The 27,681-nt window shown below is 41.9% G+C and overlaps 1 protein-coding gene across 1 annotated transcript in view; it reads left to right on the plus strand.

Moving 5' to 3' along the window:
- The first annotated feature begins 8,599 nt into the window (after nt 1–8,599).
- The window catches only part of LOC117740501 (matrix metalloproteinase-17-like), a 60,481-nt gene continuing 41,399 nt past the window's right edge, over nt 8,600–27,681 (plus strand). The window contains exon 1 of the mRNA XM_034546952.1: nt 8,600–9,103. Coding sequence (XP_034402843.1) covers nt 8,969–9,103 — 135 coding nt within the window. The 5' untranslated portion in view covers nt 8,600–8,968. The remainder of the gene's footprint in view (nt 9,104–27,681) is intronic.

Below are 27,681 nucleotides of genomic sequence, written 5' to 3' on the forward strand. Positions count from 1 at the left end.
GTAGTAAAGTCAGAACTCCCTCCCATCGTTCCCCTTATCAGCGTTTACTAAACTGCCAGAGGACGAGGCCAGCCTTTAACACGGCCTGCAAAACTGTCAATACCAAACCATTTGGCATTGTAAACTCCTCCAGTAAGTAATGGGCAGTATCTCTGTCTTCCCACTCCTTCCATTTATAGGTTCACTCTCTTTTCTCACATTGCCTCCCCTCCACTCTAAACAAAATCAATTTAAGGAAGGTATTCAACTATTTGGAGGCTTACATTTTAATATTTGACCAGATGTGCACCTCCTGCACTCTATGCCAGTTAAAGAGACAATGCACTTAAAGGAATCAGGTTTTTTAACATGCCATTGTGCAAACCTGGGCTCAGCAGGAAGCTGCCGGCTGGAAATTAAGCTGGATAACTAAATAGCTATTAACCTCACAGTTTTTACTGTTACTTGCTAATATTAGAGCCTTTAATTGCACTCCTTGGGGTGTTTCCATGGCCTAATTCTGTCTGTTCCATAGAAAGAAAGAAAGCACTTGTGTGTAGGGATTCATGTAAATTATAAGCAAGCCTTTTACGGCAGTGATTGTCAAAGTGGGGTCTGGGGACCAGGGGTCTATGTTCTGGAAAATCTTTTCATATTCATTCATTTAAATTATCATGACATATATTTCTATAATCTCTATAATTTCTATAACAGTGAACAAAATCTAACACATCAATAACTCTTAGAATCTTAAAATATGTTTAATATGCAGAATATCCGTCTTTCCAATACATGTCTCCTGTGTTATTCTCTCATAACTACAGCACGGGGCGTCTCCAGTATATTCTCTATATTGTGTCTGAAAGAAAACGAGAACCCGTATTTAGTTTTAAGCTAATAATAATAATAATAATAATAATAATAATAATAATAGACTCACAGGGTTTAGTTAATATTTCCACATACGTGTGTTTCTCTGTCCCTTAAAGATTATTTAAGTGTTTACTCTCGTACCAATGTCATCTAGAGACATTCACAACACTTATTCTTGTAAATCTAAGTACAAGTGCTTTTCAGGTGGGCCGACTCCTTTGGTTGTTGAGTAGAATGTAACCTTGTAAGACTTAGGCGCTCCCTCACGTTCAGAGAGTATGCAAAAGAGGGAGGATTCTTCTTTGAATTGCTCTACTTGATAAACACCAGTTGCCGGTGTTTTTTATTGTGAGACACAGCAAGGCTTTCAAAGGCAAGTGGTATACGCTGACAAATACAAAGTATGCAAATGACATGGGCGATGGAATAGCGGGATGTGTGAAGAGCAGATGAAAGGGGAATATTGAGAAGCAGAAGGAGGGCGGGGTGACGACAACGTTCCTTCCGTGATGCATTGCTTTTGCCGCATCCCCTATGGTGCGGCTGTTTGTTATCTGTCAGAGCCCCCAGCAACGTCGAACTGAGGGAAAGCAAGCCATTGTGATTAGCCCGCCCTGTTCTGGCACTTACTAACATTGAAGAATGGGAGCTGAATAGACCACCCGTTACGTGCATTTCAAAGTGATACTGAAAAGCATTTGTGGTGGGAAAGAGGAAGCTGGAATGGCTGCAAAGGAGCAGAAGGTGTACCGAGGAATGTTGCATTTAGGATACGGGGATTGGGAAGATGGAAAAAGAGGACGGTTGTGAACAAATTAGCTGTATAAAGCAGCAGGGTGGTCCTACTTCATGCATTAAGTAAGACCACCATTGCTCATATTTTTACAAATGTCATAGTTTGTATACATACATACATACATACATACATACATAAGGAGAACACATTTTTAAAAGTTGAAGGAAAGTCCTCCATTAAAGGTCTTTATAAGTTTCTGCAATGTAAAATTAAAGGGCAATCTCCTGATCTTGGAATCTTAATGTGTCGCTAGATGCAACTGGAAGGACTTACACTATGCCATTTATTTGTGTGGGCACTGAAATTACTATCACACATCCTCGGGCGACCAGAACCAATCGCAACTACACTAGACTCTGATTAGCAGGGAAATGAGAGATGCATATCCACAACATGTAGACCTATACAAGCTCTTGACCTCCCTCTTTTTAAGTATCCCATTCCTGCTGCCGCCTATTCAGACTCGAGGGAAGAGAAAGGAAGGAGATGGTAGATGTCGGACCGCCGACATTCATCTTTTTTACAGCGGCGGTCTCTGCATGCAGCAGCCCTCTCTCAGCCAAGATGTCAGATTTCATTAGACTGCGCTGCAACTCGGCTGTAGCCACAGATCTAATCAAGCATGTAATCGTACTATTGCTACTAACAACAAATGGAAATGCGTTCTCGGATCGATATGCACGTCATGAAAGCAGAATGATGTGGCCGCACGCTGTTAGATTAGCTCTACGACCGCCCTCGTAAGGCCTCTTAAGGCTCGACTACGGTGGGCGTGAAGTGCAAACTATAACGGCGAATCAGCAAACACGGCAACATATATATATATTACTTATAAGTAATGCAAGTAAGTAAGTAATGCAAGGTCTAAACACTCCGTTGTCGGGGCGATCTAAGATGCTTAGTGTGTAACCTTTGCCAGTCACGCCCAGTGTTTCAAAAGAGAAACATTCTTTTAATCACAGCTCATTAATTACGCTTCTCTCAGTAGAATGCTTTACGAGGCAGTGAGTACAATGTAAAAAGAAACCCCCACTTTACACATTGTTAGGAAAGCAAAGAGAGAGAGAGAGAGAGAGAGAGAGCGTGAAGGACTGTTGCTTGTAGTGCCACTGTGGGGAAGCTGGAGCAGAATTGATAATGTTTCAGTGATGAATGATAGTGCCAGAACACCTGCGGATCCTGTTAAGGAGCGAGGAGAGTGCTGTTGATCTAAATCATTGATGGCCCTCGCTGATGGCCCATGCTGGGGTGCTACCGAGGAGACGAGCCGGTTCTTAACACAGAGCACGTTTTCTATTAGAGCGGTCGCTGTGACAAGGTGGGAGCAGGTGCGAGGCTCTTTTCGCTGCTTCGGCCGCTGTAACACTGGCGGGAGCAGGCGCCGCCTTCAGAGGACGGGCAGGGAAACGCGTGCTGTGGACTTATCTCACATATCTTGAAGTTCTTTCTCCTTTGCCGTGCAGTTGGATGTGTCAGTAGCTTATGTACATGCTTTTTTTTTTCAGTGTGAAAATTGAGGAAATGTAACATTTACTTTCTTGCAGACTCTCATATCCATCTGTTAAATATGAAGCGGAAGCTAGGAGGCTCCGCATATGGAAATAGGTTGAAATCGCCTGGTTACGTCCAAAGCTCACAAACTCCACCTCATATCACCAAATGACACAATCATTTGTTTGTCTGTCCAAAAATACAAGTCGTGAAAAGTTTTTAACGGTTTTATTCGGGAATGTGTTCTAAACTATTTCTTTCTTCATATTTAGTTATCGATCTTCTCATCTAACTTTAGGCAAAATAGTGAATAAGGGAATATCTTAAAATGTCAAACTATGTTTTGAATTCATTTCAGCTTTTTTAATTTAAGAAAGAATAACTACTACTACTGCTTCAAACTTTGACATTGGCTTCAATCAGGTCTGTCCTTTATGTTTAGAAAGGGAGCCGCTATTAATGAAAGTGTCTTTGTTTTAGGTTAATGAGAAAACTAATAAAAAAATAAAACATAAACTTCATTGATCCCACAAGGGGAGATGTTAAACATCGTGTAGGACTCATGTACTCTGGTATTTTCAGGGGACACGAATATATAAATACTTAAACGGATAACTTTGATGATGGTGTGACAATAAGTGCAATGCTTTAATATTATGATGATAATGGATAGACATGAGCTGCAGCAGTTCAATGTGGCTACAATCTTTTTATGGAAACACACACATACGCAAACACACGCTCTAATCTCTAAAACACATGTAAAACAGACGCAGCCCTCGAGGAGGCCCTTATCGTAAGAGGAGTGCAGCACTCTGGCTTTTCTGTCTGTACGGAACGCTTTTTCTGTCGACAAAATGAATTACTGACGACAGGAAATCATACAAATTCACAACAGATTGTTAGAAGATGCAACAATAGCCTCGGTCAAAAGATACTGCTCTGGTTTTCACCGCATAGTCATCACTTATCTGTTGCTATCATTGATGCAGAAGCACTTTAAATGAATGGAAAAAGTCAATTACAACTTTGCAGAATAGAGATTTTCCGCATTCAAACTTCCTCGGGGTCACAGATGCTGGATTATCATTTATCCAAATTCCTCTCAAGCCTTGATAGACCAGTGACCTCTCCAGGTTGTTTCTATGTATTCTTGCCGAGATGATTATGAAGGATTTATTTTATCTTTTATTTTGTTCTAATGCCCCGTTCCCCTTTCCGTAGAGCACAATGGAAAAACTGCATTCTAAACAACCCAAGAGGATTCTTTTTGTATGATAATAAGGTTTTCTTCTGGTGTTGCTGCACCGCAGTGAAGGTAAAACAAGCTGTATGATTTGCTCAGAAATGTGACAATACATGCAGTCTTTTGAAAAAGTAAGGGTGGAAAAAGAGTTGACTTGCTCTCTGAGATTCAGTGTGGGAGGAGCCTTTTAATAAATTGTGTCTCCCATTCACATGAATGCATAAAAAACAAGGTTATATTTTTCTTTGTTAATTTGCTTTGAACCTTGTGGCACTCATATGTGACTTTTTACGTCATGGGATCTGAAGTGAGCTTCGAGTTGATCATCAGACTTGGTGAATGAAATGGTCTGAAGGGAGAGACCTTTCATAACATACTTGAGTAACTCTATGTATTGTGCTTATTATGAGTATACAGAATGTTAACTTAGTGTTTCTTAGGTACAGACAAATGTGTTTGATTCTAAGATGGGATATGAAAAGTGCAAGTCAGTTGCAGCTTTATCTGCCAAATCATGCACTACTGTATGTTATCACTAGAAATAGAAATGTAACACCTTTCCGGGAAAGAAACATATCCAATGTTGAGGCCAAACCCATCAGGACCTCCTTGTGAACTGCTGCACAGTCACCTGTAAAGAGATGCTTCAGAGCTCATGACATGAAACGGAGTCTATATTCAATAGGGATTTCACAAAGTATGGGTTATGAAACCTTTCAGGAAACCTGCCCTGTGTGATCAAATATGTTTTTCAGTCATGTTGATAACTATGAACGTCCCTAGATGTGCTTTTTGTAAACCTTGTGATACCGACGATCAGCTTCTCAGACGTGTTAACAAACGGTTACATTTACAGCAGTATTCTCCCAATATGATCTGGCAAAAATGTTTCCTCTCATTTCTCAAAAGGGCGATAAAGCATTCGCAGAGAGCCTCTAATCTTTGGAACTGTCTGCCTATCTTAAAGCCAAATCTGAGATCTTAAATCCAAACTAGTTTTCATTTTCAAATCCTGGTTAATTACCGTCTATTGGGTAAACGGGTGGTGGAGCTCCCATCCACCACCACAGAGGCCCAGAGAACTAATCCTACTGCACTCAGCCTCGTGGTCGTGGTCCTGCCCGGGAAGCTGCTGGTTCGAATCCCTATAGCTGCAGTGACTCCTCACAGTGGTCGGTCACAGTACTGCGTGACCTTCCTTGATAAACCTGCTTTTGGCCTCAGCTTTGTTTATTTGCTGACTCGGTTTTTGATGCTCCTTTACTGAAATATTTATTTTTTATGCCGATGATAATAATAATCCTGATTAATATTATCAGAAACACCATTTGCATAAGAAAATGAATGAATATAAACAAGCTTTGCACACGTAATATTACATATATATATATATATATATATATATATATATGATGGATGATGCAAAATGTTTCATAGAATACCCATTACGTAGAATTTGAAAAACTATATATTCAAGGCTTTTCCCAATTAAATGTGGAACACACACACACACACAACACAAACCACACACACACACACACACACACACACACATGAGCGATAAGACAACGAGATTAATGAATGTTGTTGGTTTTTAACACTGCAATGCTAACTTGACTAATGGGAAAGCCCATTAAGTAGCGCTGACAGTGTGAATACAAAATACATTAAGTATGAATTATGTTATTAACAACTGCAAACATTGTCTCCATAATCAAACAACATCCCACGAAGCCACGCAAAGACACTCTACATGCCATGATTCGATGGCATAGAAAGATATTTGACAATGTTCCTTCATCTTTAGGGTTTGATCCTCACCAATGGAAGGGGGGTCCGCATGCAGCCAACTTGGCACAACATGCGACGGTGAATATTAAAATGTGCAGCGTTACAATGGTGGCCACCTTAATGTGAAACCGAATGGCTGAAGCTTCTTTTTGCCAGCAGACATATGAGGCACAATATACAGCTGCGACAATTATCATAATATTGTGGTTACACGAGAAGTGTAACAGGGACTGGAGGCGGTAAACTTGAGAAGTTTAAAGCCTTAAGCGGTACGACGGCAGAACTCCATGCTGCCGAGCACAAAACACATCTTTCATGCCTTCTCTCCTGTGGACCGCTGATGAGCGACTGCTGTAACGGATCTGAATAGGAAATAGAACCAGCCAAGGAGGTTTATATGTGTGTATGGTCTTTGGTGGATGGACTGGCTGATCAAATCATTGATCATGAAATATCCTCAGGTTAGTAAATGGAGTGCATTTTGATATTTAACATACAATATGAATACATTCATTATTCTCTCATCATGGGAAGCAAAGAGCGGGCTGCTGAAGTTGTATTATGCGTTAACTAACTATATTTCTGCAGTTGCTTTTCTGTTATGTTTTTCCACAATAGGATGAATATGGAAGTGTAATGAGCGGTGCAGCATCTCTGCATTTCAGAGACGAGTGCCCTTTCTTCGCATCAAGAAGAGAGATATCTACTGATATATGGATTTAATTGGGTGTCAATGCATTACTTGGTGCTTCACAGCATGCCTAGACCTACAAGTGGGAAACAAGGATATAGACATTAATTATTACATAAAAAAATGAAAACTCAATAGTTACAGCTGTGGATGCACTGGATACGCTTAATTTGTGTGTGTGGGCGTTTGTGTCCATGCACTCATTATGCATTTTTTTGCAGTCGAGACATGAGGCAGTGGTACAAAGGAGAGCTGTGAATCATTAGAGGCAGTGCACTGGAGGTTAAGGAGACTGTCAGTCAAAGTAGACACAGAATAGTTAAGATGCTTGCATGTGGCTGTTTGCATGTGGGTGGGCATCGAGGCGTGTGTGTGCATCTGCATTATGATTCAAGCTTTAAATGGATAATTCACCTTGATGCTGTGGAGGCAGTCAATGGCGATTCTCAACAGTGCTTACAATTGGTTTTCACTGTTTAAAATTCAAAGAGGGAACATCCTTTTTTTACGTGCACAGGTCCGAGAGCAGTGGTGCAGGGTCGTCGACAGGTCAGCACGGCTAGAACTAATAAGGATTTCAGAGTGTGGCTTGAGGACATTTCACGAGGGTGGATAATTGCCATTTTAGGGGATTGATTTTGAAGGATCTTGCTTGTCATTACGCTACCGTGATGCTCTTAAGTTTCAAATTGAGAAAATAAAATGTAATTGCTTGTTGTTCAAGTACTACCGACTTTAATTGACAGCAGGCTTTCTTTTGAATCCATTAATTTTAAATTAGGGTTTTATGAAGTTGTATTTAATCTCTCATGGTCTGTCCAAGCAAAAATAATAATGATCATTGTTATGATACTAATATTATTAGTCAGCAGTAGAAGCAGCTATTATTACTGATGTATATTCATGTATCTATTTCCCACTATCACATAACACAACTACTACTGCAACAACATGGCCAGACTTTAATTATCTTATTGACTGTATATTTGTGATGACTCATGAATAAAGGCCAAAGAGATTAACTAAAGAGGCACCTCAAGCCGAATTCAAATTATCTCCCAGCTGCGTAAATATGGTAAGAAAGAAAAAATACCAAATGACATACTGTAAGCGGCTGGAAGTTTGAAGACTGAACTTCAAAATAAAAGCACAATCTCACAGGTTTGGGTTGGCTGGTATATTTTAAATAGATTACGTAATGCATTTAATAATTTGGTTTAAAACATGTTGAAAGTTTAACACATCACACACGCGTTATAACACGTTATTAAACAACCCCGGAGTTGTGTTTTCAAATTGTTTGTATTGAGAACCAAATAACAATGTACAGAGATATGAAACCGTGAAGTGTACCAAATACTTTGTTGGGCATGCACCCAACTTACACAAATTCAACAACTCTGAAATTAAAATGTATCATTCCTGTAAATTATTTCAGCATACACTGACTTAAATAATATGAACATTGGGCAAACATGGTTTTAACATGAATATATATATATATATATATATATATATATATATATATATATATATATATATATATATATATATTTAGATGAAGGGACCCAAATCCCTACACGGTTAAGTGCGCTCGTGTCATTTACCACTTTCAATTTCTCAAGTCCATCAAAACTGGATTTTATTTTGAGTATTTTGTCCGGAAGTGTAAAAGGTTATTGTGGCCGACTTGAGATCGATCTCCGCTTGCGCGCGACACCACCGCACGCAGCTGCTTTCATTTTCCAGCAGCTCGAGACGCTACGACTGAGAGTGGGAGCTCGCGCTTCTTGCTCCAGGGGAATATTACCTCCGATGCACTCGAGATAACAGACAAGAACACGCTGCTCACCTCCTGGTTCCGACCACTTGCGCGTGAAGTTACGAGCGTACAGTTCCGCCGGCGCACGAGCTGCTCTCGTGGTCTCAAGTGTCACCGGCGCCGGGTTTGAATGTGTTTCATGTGTTTGCGCTCAGCGGCGAGGAAGACTTATTACTCGGGCAACATTTCCAGGCGCGTCGGCGTGTGGCTTCACCCCCGTGGATGCGGCTGTCGGGGTCGCTGTCTGAGCCCTGCGGGACCCGCCTGTCATAGAGCACCATGATGTCTCTGCTTCTTCACAAGTGGATGAGGAATATTTCACCGGAGATGCTGCTGTTGGTGCAGATCTTGTGTTTTTTACCTCTGACTGGAGCCGCTCCGTCCCAGACGACCGAGCAGCTGGACACCGGGGTGGTAAGTTTTCTATCTTCTCTATCTACTTATGGGGAAAGTGTGTGTGTGTGTGTGTGTGTGTGGGGGGGGTGGGGGGGGGGGGTGGGGGGGGGGGGGGGGGGGGGGGGGGGGGGGGGGGGGGGGGGGGTCGCAAGTTCTTCTACCTGCTAGCGCAAGTGTATTTTGTGTGCGTGTGTTTTTCTTCTTTCTGTCATAACCTCCTACCAGCAGCCCCCCCCCCTTCCTTCCTTTCATACTTGGGCTACTCGCGAACGACCAGAAAAGAGCACGCGCTGTCTTCTCCCAATACTTGCTCAGAATTTTAACGCCGCTCTGCAGCTCAACGCACGAGGCAAGAGTGTCGGCACACACACTTACACACACACACACACACACGCGCACACACACACGCACACTGCGCGATAAAACACCTATATGTCTATAGGAACTTTATTTACCTGCTCAGGAATCACCCCCATTGCAAAAATATATAACTAAAAAATTGATGCGCCAAATTGCCTAATAAATAGATGAATGTGAGGAGATGAGCCTTGAGGTTGGATATCGACCTCTTTCACGATACGCTGACATCCTGCGCTAATAAGATAACTGGAGCTCAATGGGACAGCATGGACCCATGAGAAATTAAAGATTATTTAATCGTTTTTTTTTCTCAGTGATACCTAAGAAAAGACTGGAAACCAAGAGTAGGCAATTGCTGTGTTTAAAAAAAATAGAGGATCCCATACTGGAGTCTGGTGGAGCAGTAGATCGGCAAGACAATGACTTCACCCCAACTATTAACAAGTTAGATATATCCTCTTTATATTTTCACTCAGGCCTATGTTTTACTTTAGTAATGGGGGAAGCTACACCGGCTGTAAAGTAGTCATTGACTATACATCTTCTTCATCTTCATCGTCATCATCGTCCCACAGTATATGCAAAGCATACAGCCAAGACACCTGCAAATGGACTGATGCGTCTGTGTGTTTTCTTATCCTTTATCTAGATATGCTATGCTGTACATAACATATGATCCTATCCAAAATTCCTTTTGAAAAAGGTGTATTTCTTGACTTAAAGCTGATTATTATTTTTTTTTAAGTTGTGTTTTTCTTTTCTTCCCCCTGAAGTTGCATTTTACACAGCATTGTATACCTTTCCTATTTTGGCTACCTGCGTTGTGAGATTGCACAGATCATTTCTGATCTAGTTTAGGCTGTGTGTGGGCAATACAAAGAGAATTTCAACTAAAATAGTATGTTTGTACATAAGTTACATGATCCAAGATATGGTTTCTAGAGGAAAAGAACCCCCCACAATAAGCCTGTTAAGCTTTAATTACCCACGCTTTCTCATAGCTGCGGTGGATGCCAACAACCTTGACATCTGGACATGGTCCGTTGCACTTTTCGCTCTGAATCAATTTTCTTCCGGTTTTCCAAAAGGTCAGTTTGGCAACACCTGGCAGGATTTTCATTACAACCTGTACACATTTCTTTCTTGCTGTGTAGTTCTGGCCCCAAACATACATCACGAGAATAGCCCTCCTACTACTCATTTTGTTTCCCAGTTGCAACATAATTCCATGACTCCCACTCTGAGAAGTAGCCATATTTTAGAGCTTCATCTCAACATTTGGGTATTGATAAAGAAAGAAAAAAATATGTTCTACCGATGGAAAATTTCCTTTCTGACTTTTGGTTAGACAAAAACACACACCATTGCATCTCTTTCACTCTGAGCTGTTTAGTAGTGCAGCAAAGCAGAGGGGTTCATTTGAGGATTATCATTAAATCTTGAATTGAAAATGTGTCTGTAGTTGGTTGGACCTGTGACGTATAATCCGACACTATTGATGTAAATGTCATGATCGTTATTGGCCACTCATATCTTTAAGTGTTGTTTTTTACTAAAAAAGTTGTGGACTTTAGCTGACACGTCATTCTGGGTAAGGTTTTTATTGTTGTATACAGTTTTGTACTGTACTTCTTGCATACACTTTATGTCTTTATTTTCTGGAAAAATGGGTGAACTATGACACACAACAAACTCATTTTCTACCGTTTTCCATGGCAGAGAAAACAACACTCAAGGTGGAAGCTTGCCTACATTACTATAGATCTGTGTGATACGCTCCAAAGTGGCACTGTAGTCTTTGTGCAGTCTGAGGGCCATCACATTACTCCTGCTGCGATGTCTCGGATGCCCGGTCCCGCTTCACTTGCCAGTAAACGCAAAGCAACACTGCCAATCCAGTGATGGATATGGGCCCAATAGTGTCCACGCATTTGTTCTATGGACTTAGAGGCACTAAATATGACTCTCGGTGGAGGTCACGAGAGTTTACGCAATAAAAGTTACCATTTCCTGAATGTTGAGCCTCTTTTGCCAGCATATTTCTGCTGAGGAAACTCCTTTTAAAACAATTATTTCTCACTATGCATGTCAATTTAGCAGAAACAGAAGATTACTTAAAAAAAGTCTATACCGTCTGCTAAAATCCCTTAAACTTAGCATTTGAGAATCTCATATTGCATTTTTAAATTGATAGCCAAACCGAAATCTCTGTGTGTACCAAGTGCTCACACCCTGGAGGCTTGCATGATGGCTATGATGTGTTTGTAGAAGAAGAGCAGCTTTAGTGACAGGTTGGTCTTTTGCCTTGGTGGAAGAAGACATGCATTCCCTGGCATCACAGCATGTTTCTTAATGTGTCCACACAAAACAATCTGAGAAGTTACTTGCCATACTCTTAAGGGCTTTTTTTTTTTTTTAGGGCTCTTAAGGTACCCCAAAGGACTTCATGTCGTAACTTCCTGCGCCAAGAAACCACAAAGACATGAAAGTGCTATATATATATATATATATAATTTCTTTTTTTGGGTGACCAAGAAATAGTTGGAACACAGATTCTTTCTTCCGTCCTCAAGAGAAGACACGGGAACAGGATGTCTTTGTAGCAGCTCCAGGGGAAGTCTGTTCTCCGATCTGCTGTTTAGCATGTGACTCCCTCACTTCGGAGATGATGGGCAGTACAGAGCTAACGTTCAGATTCGTAGGTAACTTTTGCACTAAAGAAAAGCTATCATACCGTATGCTGAAAAGCCCTGTGAGGGGACGGCATATGTGAAGGCTTGCAAGAAGATAAACCTGATAAAGGGGAATACTCTTTAGACATAACCTGCCATCAATTACGCGATGGATGAAGTTTTATTCATTGTAAAAACAGATTGACAGAGCTTGATCACCGATGGCACAGAGGCAATTTATCTGGACAACATAATCTAACCACAGCTCCTAGTTCATCTGGAAAAACAGAGAGAAAGTATCAGTGCGGACAGCTCCGATGATGATTACTTGGCCAATGACGGATTCCTTGTCTCTGGGGTGCAGCGGGGAGCCAGAGGGCACACAGAGCATCATTCTGCGCCACTGGTAGGGCTGTAGAGTACAGATGTGATCAGATGATTGCACACATCATTATTTCTCTACTGTGTATATATATGCATGCATATGTGTGTGTGTGTGTGTGTGTGTGTGTGTGTGTGTGAGAGAGAGAGATCATAACTGCCATTCACCCAGGACTTAAAACGCCCAAAACGACCAACTAACCTCAGAACAATCCTCTCATTTAAATCTTTGCTCCCCCCTCCAGTCCCTATCACACTTCATCGCAGCGATGCTCCATCACTTGGCATATAGTCGAGACTGTGAATCTTATGTATCGTCTAGTGTAGCGTCTTCATAACAACCGCAGACTGACTCCTTTAAGTTGCTGAACCACAGCACAGATCAGAGAGTCATTTCATAGTATTGCTGCTATCCAGGTTGATGTATCGCTGCATGGAACTGACTTGCCATTTCAGCACTTGGGGGACCTAAGTCATAACAGCTAAAACGTACTGTAATAAGTTTTCTGCTCATCGTGTTATGTTCCTCGTGAGGAGTATTTTCTTCACTGAAACAGAACCGCCAAGCTACCCAAAGGAGCTATTCACCTGGACATTCAGGGCTACTCCTTTTTATGATTAAGTGAGCGGGAGCGGAACAGATTAGCGTCTGATAAATTACCTGAATAACTCTACATCCAGCAACCAGTGGAATTATATACATTTAAAGAACCACGACCAATTATCCACAGGCCTTAGACTGTGCAAGTGTGTGTGTGTGTGTGTGTGTGTGTGTGTTTGCCTGGAAGGGCATCCACAACCCGCCAGTCCATTTCTCACTCTCATTTTGCAGTTTAATTTCTTCAATGAGAACACCATCTGGCATCAATTCCCCTGGAGCAGTAGGCACCTCCCCCTTTTTGCTCCCATGTCGCAGCCAATGCCTCTGCCTCCACACAAAATATCATTTTGATAAATTCTTTAAAAAACCCTGATATTTAGGAATATCTGGGGGTGTAATAGTAGTCCCACCAGGATCCAACCCAAAACTCCTCAGTTTGCAGTGGCTTCTCTGATCAAATTATGATGCATTGTACAATCCTTTTGGGTTATTTTGAATGGTTAAAAAATGGCAAGGTTTCTGAAAAGACTGCCGATACGGCTCACGTGATAACACCCATTGTGGGTTCAGTAATTAGGTAATTGGTGTTCTTAAGAGAACCATAACAATGAGCATGAGCATTCGGCACCAAGATACGCAAGCTTTAAACATAAGAATATCTACTTGCTCTCTGCTGTTTGAATCCGCACTCTTCAAGTACCATTAATCCTCCACCCGACAGTGGCTCAGGAATTTATAGATGGAAAATGTACATTTTAATAATTCAGTTTTTGTTCTGAAGACTATAATAGGGACATCATTTCATTTCCAAGGCACATTTCTCTGGCCGCCAACAGTACCACTACCCTCATTAGTACAGTCTTTGCCTAAAACGTGTGTACATTTATTTCTCCGTCATTACGTTTCTTTCCTTTCATTATGCTTCTACTCTTCACGTAGAAGGCTTTCTTTCTACCAGCACATCATGGTTCTTCTTATTACAGCCAGAGGTCCAGGGATGGAGGAGGCTCAAAAACATAACGGGGGTCCAGTGACCGCCAAGGAGCAGCACGATGGAGGGATTTCTGCACCGAAACAACAAATTGATAAAATGGTTAATTAGCATGTGCTAAATGAAGAGGATGTTTCAGCCAAGAACATGAACTTCTTAGTCTTTGATTTATGGATGTTATAGCTATAAGAGAGATTGATTTGTTAGCGCTAGCTCAGTGGGTGATGAGGTGTGCAGGAATATTTAGCCACACCAGAAAAAACCCACACTGGATGCTGGTTTGCATGTAAATCTGTTATTACACTCCCAGCCCAGGTCACAAGGATACTTTTAGCACCGCTGTTCCACTTCCATCGAGCTGTGTGACCTTCTGTCTGTAGAAACACATCTTGGGACTCAAATTGAGGGCGAGGAGATTATTTCAGGAACAATGTCTTGCGGGAGAGGACTTGAGTATATTTTTCCACCAAGATTGACAGAGAGCGAATGTTCAGCGTGTTATACACGGCACATTCTCAGCTTCTCAGGAAAAAAGGGAAGCCAGTCCCTCAAACGGCTCCGATCTGTCACCCCAGCCTTGTTAAGCGTAAAAAGTTCTCTAAGACTGTCAGCGTTACCCAGGAGTTCATGATTTCCTCAGGAATGAATCCTACAAGGGTCTCAAGAGCCACCTCATTGCATGGCGGCTTGGGACTGATGCGTGGCAGCTGCGTGGCTTCTGTGTGACGCTTTCAGATAATGACAACGCGTGGACGCCAATGAATTCAGAACTTGATTTATGCCATCTTTATGTTGACTCACGAGTACAATAAAAGATGATTGTCAAGACTTGCAAGACCTTTGGCCACATATTCTCATATCTTGACATTCAAGTGCAGCGGTTTGAGGCCTGAAGAACCATCAGCAGTCAGGGAGCAGATTTATTTATTTTGGTGTTTGTGTCTCTCTTTGTGAAGCACTGAACTCTAATTTGAGGCTGCTCGAAACAAAATCAATACTGTTCCGACATTTGACGTGATACAGTGATAGTTCACAGGTGCGTGTCTGATGGATTAATTAATTAATGACACAGTGTGGGTGTCTCTGAGTGCAGCAGCACAATATGCTAAAAAGGGCAATGAATAAATATCAAAATACTTTGGTGTCGGCAATTACATGATGGCATCTATCTGAGGCTGTTTGAGTAATGTCTCTCGCATCTTAAAGGCACATCAAATCCTACTTGATGTGACAGCAAAGTTTCCGCCACAATCTGTTGGAAAAAAATATATAGATTAAAACGCCACCCATGGAGGTTAAAAATACGACATACAGAATTGATTCAGTGTCTGCTGCATAAACAGGCAGAACACGGAGTTGTGAGAGACATGGGGTTATTTAGGAGCAGCCTGCTGTCGTTTGCATGTGATTACATCAAAGTGAACGGTCATGTGTAATGACACTGCGGCACAATCTGAGACTGCAGCTTCATCACGTATTACTGTCCTGCTGACTTCAGATGGCTGCAGGGATTTAATGAGGTGAAGAAGAAGGTTGACAAGCAGTATAAAGCAGATATGGCTACTGCTGAAACCACTCAGTTGACCTTATACTGATTGATTTAAATGTTGTTTTTGCTTTTTGCTCTTCTTAATGTGGTTTTAAGAAGTTTTTTCTCTAAGACTGATTTTCCACTAAAATGTTTTCCTTTTTACGGTCTCATTTGAATGACCCCCCCACACCTCCCTCACCACCTGCCGGCGCCTCACCTGCCACCTGCACACACCTGCTGTGCTGTCCTCACCAAAATACGACGCATACGGGAACAGCACATTTTAAGGACCGCCAAACCAACGGGGCTCTTCTCTATTGGTGTTACAGCTAGCCACATAGGGATTGCTGCTCTGGTGCTGATTGATGACTGAGCCAATTCAATTCCGTGAAATTGTGTATCATTGAGAGTGTGGGGGAGCAGGTAGAGGCATTTTATATGCAGAAAGGCGATTCAGGGCCTGTACATCCATCTATGGCTAACTGTGAGAGAGGAAATCAGGCTTGTGCAGGTACGCCAAGTCTCCCAATGAGGGAGATTTATGACTCGGAACCATGCATATGCATGACTTTATAAATCAACAATAATGTGTGCACATATTTCTGCTTTTGTTTGCATAAAAGCGTTTTGGCACAGGCAAATGTCAGTGAGTCGGTGAGTTTACAGAAGTAATGGACCGGACTTTGTGAGCAGTTGTGCTGGTATCACTGTTTTCCTCAGCTGCATACGATTTCCCCCTCCCATTGGCTCTTACTGGTTTCATGACTTACTGTGACTGTTGGCTTTGAAAGGCAAGCTGGCTCTCTCTGTCTCGGGCTCCCCATGTTGAAAACCCCAAATCATCAACCGACCAAGGTCTCGGATGCCGAAGCTATTCAAAGGATTGACCAAGTCTTGTAATTATGGTGGTTTTGTGCTGCTTGCATGTTGAAGTTAAAATAATCCAGAAGCCCGCCAACTGAACCGGAGGAAACCCCAAAGCAACAACAGAGCTCCTCTGAAGTTTGCCATTCGAAACAGAATTGTGGTAAATGTGTGTTTGTATGCGTGCAAGGATGAAATGGAAAAAGGCTGTTGCTTCTCCGGAGCAAGATACAGAACATACTGATTTTCATTGCTGCCGTTGGCCCATGGAGTGATGGGCGCTGCTGACTTTTAGTTTATTTCAAATCAAAGTGAAGGACAGTTTGTGATTTAAAAAATAAAAAAAAAAGAGTGAAAGGAAAAGACACTTGCTGAGTGAGCCCTTCATGTGTACTTTGGAAATCAATTCCAGAACTGTAGGATATGTTTATCTAAGTTAAATGAATAAAGAAAGAAAACCGAAAGACAAATAAATTGTACAATGGCGAGGAGATGGGTGTCTGTGACTAACAGGACTGGATATTGTTTGGATTTGAACAATTTCGATTCCAGGTTTTTGCTACAAGTTTCTCTCTGCCCTGTAAGAGGCTCCTCTTTCCCTCTCCACCTCCATTGTTACTGCCCGCCTCTCTCTGTCGCCGGTCTGTGAGCGTGAGAGCGTGACTGTCTGGCCAGCGGCCCCCGCAGGCGTTCACTTGCTATCGCTCCAGATGTGGAGCTTTTTCGTACAACTGCTGACATTGGAAGTGTGCACAGTTGATACATTGCCTCAAAAAAACTTCCCAGAAGTGAATTTAGTGATGAAATAGCATACGAAATGGTTGAAACTGTTCGTTTTTGGAACGCTGTTGTTCTGACCATAGACTGTGCCGCTCCAGCACTTTGCATTGCGGGATACATTGCAGGATGTAGACTTGTCCGATGGATAGTTAACTTTTTCTTTCCAAATAAGCACGACATCCGGCAGTTTGCAAAACACTTGACATTTCAGACAAATCTGACAAACCCGGTGCCTTTGTTGAGAACATAAGTGGAAACAGGACAATGGCTGTCTTCTTCTTGGCTCCCAGGACGGCAATGAGAAGAAGCCAAGCCAAGACGACGGGACACGGCGGGTATTTCGCACACTGACATCCAAGTATTTGTCCACTGTGATTGGACGGCCGGTTAACAAGTGACGGTAGCGTGTGCAGCTTTTCACCCAAAGCTGAATGATTTTGTTCTCCATAAACCAGACCTTTAAGACAGCCTGTCCACCGGGTTATGTGAAAGGGATTAGATCGAATATGCGGGTCCTTGAACTCGCCAACCTTATCTGTATGGCGACGCTGGAGACGCAGGACCCGATCGCCATAGAACAAACAGTGCAGTCGTTGAGTTTTTCTGGTGCAACGGAGGACGCCCGTATACATTATGAGGGAGAAGCCTCAGAATACAGAGTGAAATTGAAAGTGCCTGTCTGTCCACAGATTGTTGCTCTCTGTCGTCCTCGATGGCGCTCTACTCGTAGCTGCATGCGTTCTGACCAGCGCTTCTTTGGAATCTGATTTTAGGGGTCAGGTTGGTTAGGGATCTAATTTGCAAAATGTGCATTTCAAGTTAATACTTCAATCTGGATACAATCTGGGTGTGCCAAAAAAAACTGATTTGAGCTTGCAGTTTGAACAAGGCTTTATTAATCTTCCAATGCATAAACAACAACCCACACAATGTATCACTTTGGACGGCATCTTCCTGTCCAGCAGTGTGTGGTTGTTTAAGAACCAATCAGCGGACCAGATTTAAAAAAACATTCATTCTTTATAGGCACCCTGTTCTTGAGTGAGTAATGCGTTTTACAGTTTCCAGAGTTGTATTGCAAGCCCACTGGCCCTAAGTTGACTCCCCGCCGGGTTTAATACCAGGGCATTATTTATTTTTAAGACATGTTTGTAAACTAAAATGTGTTAATGCCAAAACTCTTATAAAAACCTGTGACAAGTTTCCATGTTTGCTTGCTGCCTGTTGAATTAATGTGAAAGGGTTTCGCCCCGAAGTAAGCAACAACTGACCTTTTTAGGTGGACCAGCTGTTCTCATCTTAGTGGCCAGCTGCCCCTCCGCGTTTTGCTCTACCACCCCCCTAAAAAAAATCAAGACACAGGCCATGCCTAACAACTTATCTGGCAAAAACCCTGTGTTTATTAGAATTATGATAAACGTTTGAATGCAATGAGCATCAAAGCATAACAATCTGACATTGCTACAGAATCACTTTGTCCCACCGCACAATACACAGCCCCATTAATTTGGAGAGTGACTGTAAGATTCAAGATTGTATCTTGAGGTGCCCATTAACTCAGCAATTATTCATTGCCTAATTAGGTATTTGCAGTGCTTTTGTCTCTCTTTCTCTCCAGCCCATGGGAGAGAAACAAAAAGAGTTATTTCTCAGTGTGCTTTTCCCTAAGTGACAATTAAACTAATTACATATCCCCCCACAAAAGAACAATTTTTTTACTGACTGTTTCTCCGTGTATCGTAAACTCCAACTAAATATTGTATCAATGACATCAAAGTTCAGGATCATGCCTGAAGAACAGAAGATACTTGGAGCAGGTAACCCAGCATCAACACATCGGACGGGCACCATAGATTCCAGTTTGATCTTGATCGATTGTATAAGGTTGTAAAATCAGAAAATATATAGGGTTTTAAAACTGTTTTTGTTAATAGATCAGTAAATGTACACAGTATAACTGTCCATTTGAATACGGTTACCACCCTAATAATCAATTAAATGTAATATTGCACTGAATTAATATGGCAACACTGGAAGTGATCTCAGTGTGCTGTATATGATTGCAGAATCTGAAAGGAGTTTGCTGAGCCGTGCTTCCGTTTACATATTAAATTGGACCCTTCTCGGGTTCTTGGACCGGTACTCTCAGTTGCATATTTCCAGGAGTGGAAGAGGAAAACGGGTAGATTCTCTATTTTGATTGATTGGTGCATCGGTACAGAAAACGACTCGATCTTAATTCAAAGAGCTTTGCAATCATGCCGGGTCAACAGCAGACCATCCTCCTTAGTCTGTCCGTGTTTTAATACCACGGGGAAGACGCGTTCATTTGAGTTAATTATAAGTGTTCAACGGCGGTTCCAAAGACTTCATTGTTTATTATCCTCACTGACAAACGACGTCCCTCTGTGCATAGCTGTTATGAATAATATAGTCTGATGGAGCTCATCATATAAACTATTCAGATAAATGAACACGTCACTGTTTTCCCTTTTTTAATTGTCATTTGAAATAGTCGGACCAAAACTATTCAGAGACTCTTCATACTGCTCCCGTTTCTCACACTCCAGTCAACCAACTCCCAGACGTTTCTCTCTGGCTGAGTCTCAGCTGTCATTTTCGATTTTTTCCAGCAATCCAAAAAGGACACATTTTTGGATTTTACAAATTGAATGGGAAAAAGGGAGCTGGATGAGAGCCATACGGTATACAAACTGGGTCATGCAAAAATCTAATATTTCAGTATTACAAGTAACATCCACATTTCCACCTGGAGCTGGAGGAGTTGTTGATGCCAAGCAGAGAACCCTGGAGCAAGTGTCAAAGTGGCGCACATTTGTTTAGTTTATTTGAATATTCACACTCTTGGAGAATATACTGACTTCCCCCACGCATGCAACCTTCGACGCAACCCGGACACGTTGGCTTTTATTGTACTTGCAGCACTGCAAATCGAATGTAACCTAGAGATTTGTATAATAATAAGCAGAAATAGGCAGTGCACTTCTGTCGAGTGTCTTTTCAAATGACTTTTCGCAGTAAATCTGAGCATTTAACAAAGTCTGTGACGGTGTATTGATATTATATTTGATGCTGCCATTTATTAAAACCCGTAGATGCAAATCAAACTCTCAGACCTGACAGCCTGTCTTGTTTAAACGTCCACATTCACGAGTACGGGCACATAATTGGAGCTCCACTCAGTGAGGGCCCAGTGCACTGTGGCAGTGTGCAGGGCAGAGTGTCTGCAGCGGGGCAGTGGGAGTGACCAGACCAGCCGATAACAGCACATGGTTGTCTTTCCTGTTGGCTCTGAATGCAGCATGAGGGAGCTGCTGTGTCTAGTAGCTATTAGATCAAACCACATTTAAAGACTAGTGCTACATTCTAATTATTACTTCATCATCAAAACGTATTTTTCATCCAATTAGACTTTGATGTGTGCAAAAAAACGAAATATAAAAAGACCCTCAGGTAAAGTCTTACTTATATTCTCCAAACGAGGGATTTAGTCTTTAATGTTCTTTAATGATGATAAAGAGAGGCTCCAAATGCTTTCATCTGACAGACTGGAACCTATGAATATTGGGCATTTTTATAGAGAAACTACAAAAAACAAACGAAAAGTTGATTTATTTTCCCTCGGCCCAATGCTTTCAAAGTGATGTGCCTTGTATTGCGGTGTATGCTAGAAGCTATTGTTTATATTAAAGTGGGGTTGTTGGAGAGCATTGCAACTTGTAATACATTTGTAATGCATGTAAAATGAGAATGAAGGTACATTTTGTGTTTTGCAGATTCAGAACCAACCAGATGCTCTTCATAACTGGGCTTGCTCACAGCGGCGCTATTGTTTGAAGTATACTGCAGACGTACACTAAAAATCCTGTAGCACCACAAACTCGGTTAAATACTCATTGGACTTCTATGTCTCTCCCCAGTGGTCTTATCAGATTCTGTCAGCATGATAAAAACATATGCATTATATTTCAGGACTGTAGGCCTTTCTCTCTCCCTTATCTGGCTGTACCAATCTTTGTCTCATGAACACAGACCCAGTCTCAATCTTTACTTTGTTTTATCCACTGTGCAATTGTCAAGATGATTTGTCTTTATAAGGATATAATAGGAAACTGATCAGTTATAGTTGTTTTTCTTTTTCTATACATTCTGCATGTATTGTGGTTATTGATTGATGGGTTGATTGGATTCGTTTTCTTTGCTTGGGTTAATTTGGTACTTTTTGATTGTTCTACTTTGGCAGCCTTTTACAGATGTGTGGTTTTCTTCTCGTGGAGAGAATCAGCTGGAATGATCCCACAAGATGATTGGCTGGGAAAGTGCTGTGTATCATGGTATTTGTGATGTTTCATCATATTGCAGGAATCCTTTGTGTGCGTTGTGTTTTTTTTTATTGTTTTCACCCTGGTTTAGTTACTGTCAGCGATTTTCAAAATCACACTAAGCACATTTAAAAACATGGGAAGCAATTTTCTTTTCTATAACGATGTATCATTTTGGTAAATGGACTTGTACATGTATAGTGCCTTTCTAGTCTTCTGACCACACATTTGTCCACTCCACGCCATGCACCCATTCACACCCATTCTTCTGATTGAATCAATGCCAGAACTTTGAGTTGACCTGGATAGGAGCTGCGTAGAGTTACGTCTCTGTTGGTGTTACCTTTCCTGTTTCTTTTCCTTTTCTTTCCTGTGTGTTACACCTACACGTGTTGTTTTTCCGCTGTGCACTTTTAGTGCTATTCTACCCTACAGACAAGATGAATAAGAACATCTGCAATCCTTTTTTCCCCGACCTCCATAACTGGCATGGGGGTAACATGTTCTCCACTTGGATGTATCTCCTATTGCTGACTAGATTTCTCCTAGTATAACGTTTCACACTGAGCTCTGCAGCTGGACTGCGCAATGTGCTTCCCAAACATCTTATTACCATATAGCACCACAGCTTTCTCCACAGGAGGTGAGTTGACAACACCCACATAAGCACCACTATCCTCCCGGCATCCAGCATGGAGGGAGAGATGCATCGGGGATGAAGCCATTGAAGAGTAACTGATAGGCCTGGAAACAAATTGGGTCATTCACATGGATGTGCATATACACGCATGGAGAAACTGGAGGTCAATCCGGAGGTATGATGATGTCACAGCACCCCATTTCATTCCCAGGCCAGAAGTATTGCCAGAGTTTGAACTTTGACCTCATTTTCAAGCTACATCAGTGTCAGGTAGCAGAGCAAGCAAACTCCCTCTGGACCTCATTCTGTTCAATTTAACTTTCCATTCTTCAGCCTTGAAGTTTGACTTTGTTGCGCTATGAGCTCACTACTGCAGGTTTTAGCGTCCGGCTGTGGCGAAATCTGCTGTTGTTTCATTGCAGCAGCTTTATTGCTATAGGTCCAGTACAGCTCCTCTCGGCTTCACTTCCTAATGAAACCGCACATATCCAGACAGCTCATGTCAAAGACATGCAAACACACACACACACACACGCACCAACATCCTACCGCTTCTTCTTTTGTTCTAGTACTTTTTTTCAGGTAATGCTTCAGTGGTGTCACAAAAACTGCCCGTCACTAAATAGTGTGTTTTTCACAGCTGTGGGGGGGTTCTAAGTAAAAAGCTAGTTTTTCTTTGACTTTTTCTGGATGAGGGAAAGAGGGGGAAAGGTGGAGGGGTGATTACGTCTTTTACATGCTTTGTAAGCCCTGCAGGGATGAAAAGTTAGTCTGACAGGTAAGGAGGTGTTTCGTGTTGTTGTCGGGCCACACTAGCATGCAAGAGGTAACACAGACAGCATACACACATACCAAATGTTGGGCTGCATTCAGACAATATCTGACTTCAGCCTGAGAAAGGGTTCAAGCAAAAAATGAAAAACCCTCAAGATCATGGAGCTAAAAATGTAAATCTGCTTCAGCTTTTGCCAGTTCAATGCGTTCAGCAAATACATGGTAATTCCAGGTGGATTACTTTGGGGAAAATACCGTGCAGCGTCATGCTAGCTCTACTGTTTACCATGCAAGCTTTGGCTACGGATCAGCAAATTGTTGCTGCCACTGTGCAACAATCTAGACATTTTAAATCCTACCTCAAGACAACCTGCTTCCACACCAAAGGCCAAAGTTTGACATTACACACAGCAAGGTAATTTATTTGATTGGAGAGTGAGGCTATCATTATTTCCATAATACGTCCAGCTCTTTTTTTGCATTCGCCCATTACACTAGTATAATAACTTATCATTGCATCTTTACGTATTTAGAAATGTTTCCTTTATTTTGTGTTACTGGACTGCTCCAAGTGCCTCCATAACATGGATTTCTGTAGTTATGTACATGTTCCGTTTCTTTTGGCTGGGATTATAGAAAGTCAGACAGTTAGTAGGGTTTTAAATTTGAATATATATTTGAATAGTAAAAAATATATGAAACGTAATATTCGATTGTGAAACAAATTTAAAAAACTGCATTATTGTGGCCTGTCTGCCTCGCGCACACTGAATGCACTGCACGGTGTGAGTCACACAGCGTCACTTTCATGAAGTGAAAATGCAATTTTACGGTAGGGCAACGAGGAATAATTCAACAACAACCGTAACGATGGCGGAGAACTAGGCCACAGAGTGACGCAGTGTACAGCCGGCACTGCGTTGAGACTGGAGGCGTAAACACTTAAAAGATGGGTCAATAGCATTTGCTATATTCGGACATTTGTTCTTTTTTACAAAAGAACATGTTTTGTTATATTGGGATATTTACTGGAAGTGACAAAGTATTGCCAACAGCCAGTAGGAAACTTTCAGGCCATCTCCCTCCAGCCTACTGCCACCTTATTTATATTGAGAGTGGGTTTATTGTAAAGTTAACTCGTATAGATCACTCTTTTCAACTTCTGTTCCACTGTCTCGTGTCTTGGCTGCTGATGAACCAAACTCGACTTCCTGGCTCCTTTTTTAATATGTCCCTGCCAACAGCCATTTCTATTTTGTATGAAGATTTTATGGGCTTTAAGGGGCGGGGAAATCCAGCATGGGAAGACCTGTGGATAGCGTGTGTGTGCCTCTGTGTTAAGGCCAGTTGCCACCAGTGCTCAGTGTGTGTTGTCATGTTCTGGCACCATAACTAAACCCACGGGCCTATAAATTGCATACGAGATCCATAAATACACTCCTATATATTCCTGCAGCTTGTTTGAACTTGGGGGGGCCGACAGAAATACCGTCCCTCATAACTTCGCACGAATGCAACACGAGCCAATCAACCTATAAATATGACTAAATAGAACATAAACACATCTGTCACTGGATTTATTTGGACTGTCGCACATGAAACTTTGTGAATCCTGAAATTGGCTCACAAATGCACCCTCTCGGACAAACGCTTCAAGTCAAGATTATTCTTGTCCGAGGTTTGCTCATGTGACAGTTGAGCAGATCTGTCACGCAATCAAGCCCGCGTGGGTCTAATCTACTTGTGTTTGTACGCCTATCTGCATGTGTGCGACTTTGCATATTTCTCATTCATTGCGGCGTATGGGATGAATGCCACAGCGGGGACACTGGGCAGGCGTTATTCAATCCCTGTGTTTGTGGGCTTTGGCTGGGTGCCATGCCACATTACCTCCCCACAGAGAGAGGACTTCAAAGAAGGTTTGTGGGCTCTTTTTCCCTGAGTGGAGCCACTGGATCTTCTGCCTGTTAAAATAAACTCCAGTTACGGAGGCATGTCTTAAATTAGCTCCAAAAGCCATCAGTTTGTTTATCTTAAAACCTAAGCTGACTTATTTTTTACTGCGTGCACTCTGTGTGACTCACCTCCGGAGCTCATATACAATATGCCATTTGGGAGATAATTGTGTCCAATGTTCCTCAGAAGTCCTCAACACTCTGACAGCGGTGGGAAGACTGACACCTTTTATAGTGTTAGTGCTGTTGCTCTTCACCGAGCACAATTCAGAAACCCACACACAGCAGCTCAGGCATACTGTATAAACCAATGGATATATACCCAAATGGAGCATTGCAATATACGTTGTGCTTCATTTTGCATTAATGGTGAACACAATTATTATTGTCACTCCAGCCCTATAGTGACAATAAATATATTGGTATACTGATAGATGAGCCTATGAGATGAACCTCCTGATTTTGCACTCAAAATGCTGTCAAAATGTTTATTCGTAATTGTCAACGCTCCCTCGACTTTATTCCAAATCACTCCGATGCTGATTTACACGGGACAAATGTTATCACATGACAATTTTTACTTGATAAATTACAGAGTGGCAGATAACTCACAGGATCAAGATCACAGACAACTTCTACAATCATTTAAAAACAGAGAGGGTCCCCAGGTAATACTAGTCCCATGCAAATAGGCCTTGTGTCAATGCCACTCTTTACTTTTAAATAACCTCACAGGAATGTATACCCGCTGCTAAAAAGGGCTGATTCCTACTCAAAAACAAACACAGATGTAATGATGTCAAGGAGCAATAGCATTCATGGAAATATCTTTTTATTTTTGTTATACAATACAGTTTTATTGTGTAATTAAATGTTTATTGTAAAAGTGTAAGACCTCCAGGTTTTCCAATAAAAACAAACTAAACTTAAATAACTTCCTCATGGAAACCTCTATGGCTCTCTCCTGCAGCGGGACGGACTTTATGGCAGTTTATAAAAGTGTTGTTTGAAGTACACATTTGGTCAGCATTTACATCTGGAATCAACACTTTTTTTAATGGAATACATGGTGTTGCATGAGCTGCAGTGGTAATGTTTATGGTATCGCCACCATGTGCAGCTTGGCTGAGTTTTTTCTGTTTTCTTTGTTGCTTCAGTGGATTCTGGCCCATATTTGTTTTGAACAATCTTTAAACTTGGCATGGCAAACCTTTGCAAGCTTGCCCTGAACAACTTGAGCTGCGTTGACAACATTTTTAATGTTCTTCCCCCTTCCATTGACATCAGAGAAATCAATGGAAGGTGGATACAAACTCCCACAGCAGGTTACGGGGGCGGCTGTCGTTCAGGTGGAACTGTCCTTGAGGAAGATGCTGAGCCCCAAATTGCTCTCCAAGAGTAGGATAGTGTCTTTCATGGCGGGCTCGGCCACCATCGATGTGTGCGATTGTGTGTGTGTGTGTGTGTGTGTGTGTGTGTGTGTGTGTGTGTGTGTGTGTGTGTGTGTGTGTGTGCATGGGTAAATAAAAGGCGTTGTGAAACGCTGTGTAAGCAGAGTCTAGTGGTACTGATTGTGTAGTGACGTGCCACCCATGTGACTACACATTCGGGGAGTTTAAAACTGGCCAAATGTAAAAATAAAAGACTTGCAACGTTGTACCTCTGTAACCCATCAGGTCACTGTGCCCTATGTGCACAGCTCAAGTCATTATGCGTGTGACATTACATCGGTGTCTCTGTCAGTTACCTCCAGCACCGCCTGCTTTCCCTCCATTACCAACTCTCCATCAATGCCTCCATCCTTGCCTCTTCCACTGCTCCATATTTAACAGGGTTGATTAAATGGCAGCCTCCATTAACCAGGCATGTCTGGGTCATTTAGTGTTGACGATCTAGGGGGGCTGAGGTACCAATTTTAATATCTCCGTCCTTCTCTTTAACTATCCATCTCTCTCTCATTTTCTCTCCCTCAGTCAGCAGACGGTGGTTGGGTCTCAACTCTGCGTAGCACCAGCTGTCTCTAAGCCAGGGATTAAATGATTCACTTACAAGCCGTATTTTTAATCCTCGCTGTCACACTCTCCCTCTCAGATACACACACACACACACACACACACACACACTTTGTTGCTTCACGTGGGGTTCACTAAATTGAATTATATTTGAATTATATCCGAGAGTTAGATATGTGTAATTAAACGTAGCGATTCTTCTGCGAGTGGAAACTGGGTGTTAAAGCAAGCACATCCAACAGAATGTATCCTTACAACACGTCAGCCATGTGTTCCATTATAAGTACATTAGATGGAAGTACTTGTCTAATGAGGTGATTGAGTGCTTCAGCAGGCGGGGGTGCATGCCATCTGTTTGCAGAATTGTGGCTTTGAATCCAACCGATTAAGATCATACGTGTCACTCCTTGGCAGTCAGTCCACGGCATGTAGTGTCGTGCTGCGGTCATTCAGATAATCGATTGATAGTTTCGGTCATGTTGTGATTGAACAACACATACAACCTGTAAGGCGTAGACATCTTGCAGTCTATACACCACTGCTCACAGCTTTTTGTTCTCTGGCTGGAATATTAGGAGAATGGAATTGATGGATCACTAATTTTGAAATAATTGTGAGTTGCATCCCCAATGCAGTGTGAAAATAATCAGCCTGATCTCATGAGAAGGTGCATGAACAGCACCACATGTTAA

This window comes from Cyclopterus lumpus, chromosome 12, assembly GCF_009769545.1.
Source record: "Cyclopterus lumpus isolate fCycLum1 chromosome 12, fCycLum1.pri, whole genome shotgun sequence".
NCBI lineage: Eukaryota > Metazoa > Chordata > Actinopteri > Perciformes > Cyclopteridae > Cyclopterus > Cyclopterus lumpus.